The sequence below is a fragment of the Chaetura pelagica genome, unplaced genomic scaffold, assembly GCF_000747805.2.
Source record: "Chaetura pelagica isolate M959 unplaced genomic scaffold, ChaPel_1.0 scaffold302, whole genome shotgun sequence".
Taxonomy (NCBI): domain Eukaryota; kingdom Metazoa; phylum Chordata; class Aves; order Apodiformes; family Apodidae; genus Chaetura; species Chaetura pelagica.
Genome location: NW_009952561.1, coordinates 1,136,859 through 1,138,290, shown reverse-complemented (window position 1 = coordinate 1,138,290; position 1,432 = coordinate 1,136,859). Strand labels below are relative to the sequence as shown.

The following is a 1,432-nucleotide window of genomic DNA, read 5'->3' as shown; positions in this document are numbered from 1 at the left end:
TGCCTGGCTCTGGGCTACCTGCAGGTTGGTGAGCTTGCAGCGGCCCCCGGCCGAGCCAGCACTGCTGGGCGAGGAGGAGGCACCGGAACGAGCTGCCTCCGGGTCGCAGCCGATGAAGACCTGCGAGCCGTCCTCCGGCACCAGCCCCGGGTGGACGTACGCCTGCATGGGCAGTGCGTTCCTGTAGGACGGGCAGCAGGAGAACCAGGAGTTGAGGACGTCCCGGCGCCGGACGCAGTGGTGGATGAAGATGAAGAGTCCCAGCGCCACGGCGGTGACGCCGTAAAGGCAGCTGAAGACGATGTTGAGGTACCAGCGCTGCGACACGGCCATGGCGCCGAATATCCACAGGGCGACATACAAGGCGTGGGTGGTCACCAGTGCCCAGAACTGCACCTGCAGGGAGTAGACGCCGTCCACCTCAGGGCAGGAAGGCCCCGAGTTCAGCGTGACTGAGATGGAGCCGGAGTCTGTCAGGAGGTCAGCAGCACCCCCGAGTCGTGGTGGTGGCTCCAGCTGCTCGGGGATGTCTTTCCGGCGTGACGGTCGGCACTGGAGGCTGAGCCCGGCACAGAGGAAGTAAATCCAGGTGACAAGCAAGATGAAAGCCACGGGGACATAGAAAGCCCCCAGGCTGGGCCGCCACACCAGCCAGCAGCTGTTGGGGAGGGAAGGGGCTAACGTGAGAGGAGCTGGGGGCCTGCACAGCTGGCAGCCACACTTGTCACCGTGATGCTCAGCACCCCTGCCCCGCTGCTCTTTTCCCAATATACGGATAGCTCTTGGGAAAGGTCTCACTGGCCTCTCTCAAGGTTGCCTGGACCCCTGGCACTTCCAGTTCCCCTTGCCCAGGTGGAAGGAGGCCACCTGAGGAGAACAAGGTTGAGAAGGGACACTCACTAGGGGTTGTTGTCGTGGTAGTTGTGGATGTTGACAGCGGCCGTGATCCCACAGATGATGAGGGGGATCCCACCAGCGATCAGGTAGAACCTGCACAGGGAAAACAGTGTCACTGGGCACCCAGAGCAGGCCCTCAGGAGAGCACAGCACAGCTGCAGGGGACATGGGCTTGTCTGGCAGAGCGAGTCCTGCCCCAGCCTCCAGAAGCTGCCCCAGCTCCACACAGGGTGGGGGCGAGGGGAAGGGGTGTCTGTACCGTAGCATGGGTCTGGGGGGCAGCTGGGACACGTCCCCCTCCGGCTGCCGTGGTGCCTTCCAGGTCACCTCCTTGTAGAGCACTCTGGCCTTCACTGCCATCCACAGCAGGGTGGAGAGGGACGAGTAGTGCAAGATGATGCCGACCTGCGGGAGAGCAGCCACGGTTGGGAAGGGGGAATGCTGTCCTGGCTGCATCCCTGCCCATCAGCAGGTCACCTGTTGCAGTGCTGGGCTCTGCCAGGGGCCGGGCAGCCCCGGCAGCCCACCGGGGCGG

The 1,432-nt window shown here is 64.2% G+C and overlaps 1 protein-coding gene across 1 annotated transcript in view; it reads right to left on the bottom strand.

Annotated features, from left to right (window-relative positions):
* The window catches only part of GPR124 (G protein-coupled receptor 124), a 30,281-nt gene that overhangs the window by 469 nt on the left and 28,380 nt on the right, over nt 1-1,432 (bottom strand). Inside the window, exons 10-12 of the mRNA XM_009993251.1 lie at nt 1,157-1,302; nt 901-990; nt 4-658 (exon numbers count right to left, since the gene is read on the bottom strand). Coding sequence (XP_009991553.1) covers nt 4-658; nt 901-990; nt 1,157-1,302 — 891 coding nt within the window. The remainder of the gene's footprint in view (nt 1-3; nt 659-900; nt 991-1,156; nt 1,303-1,432) is intronic.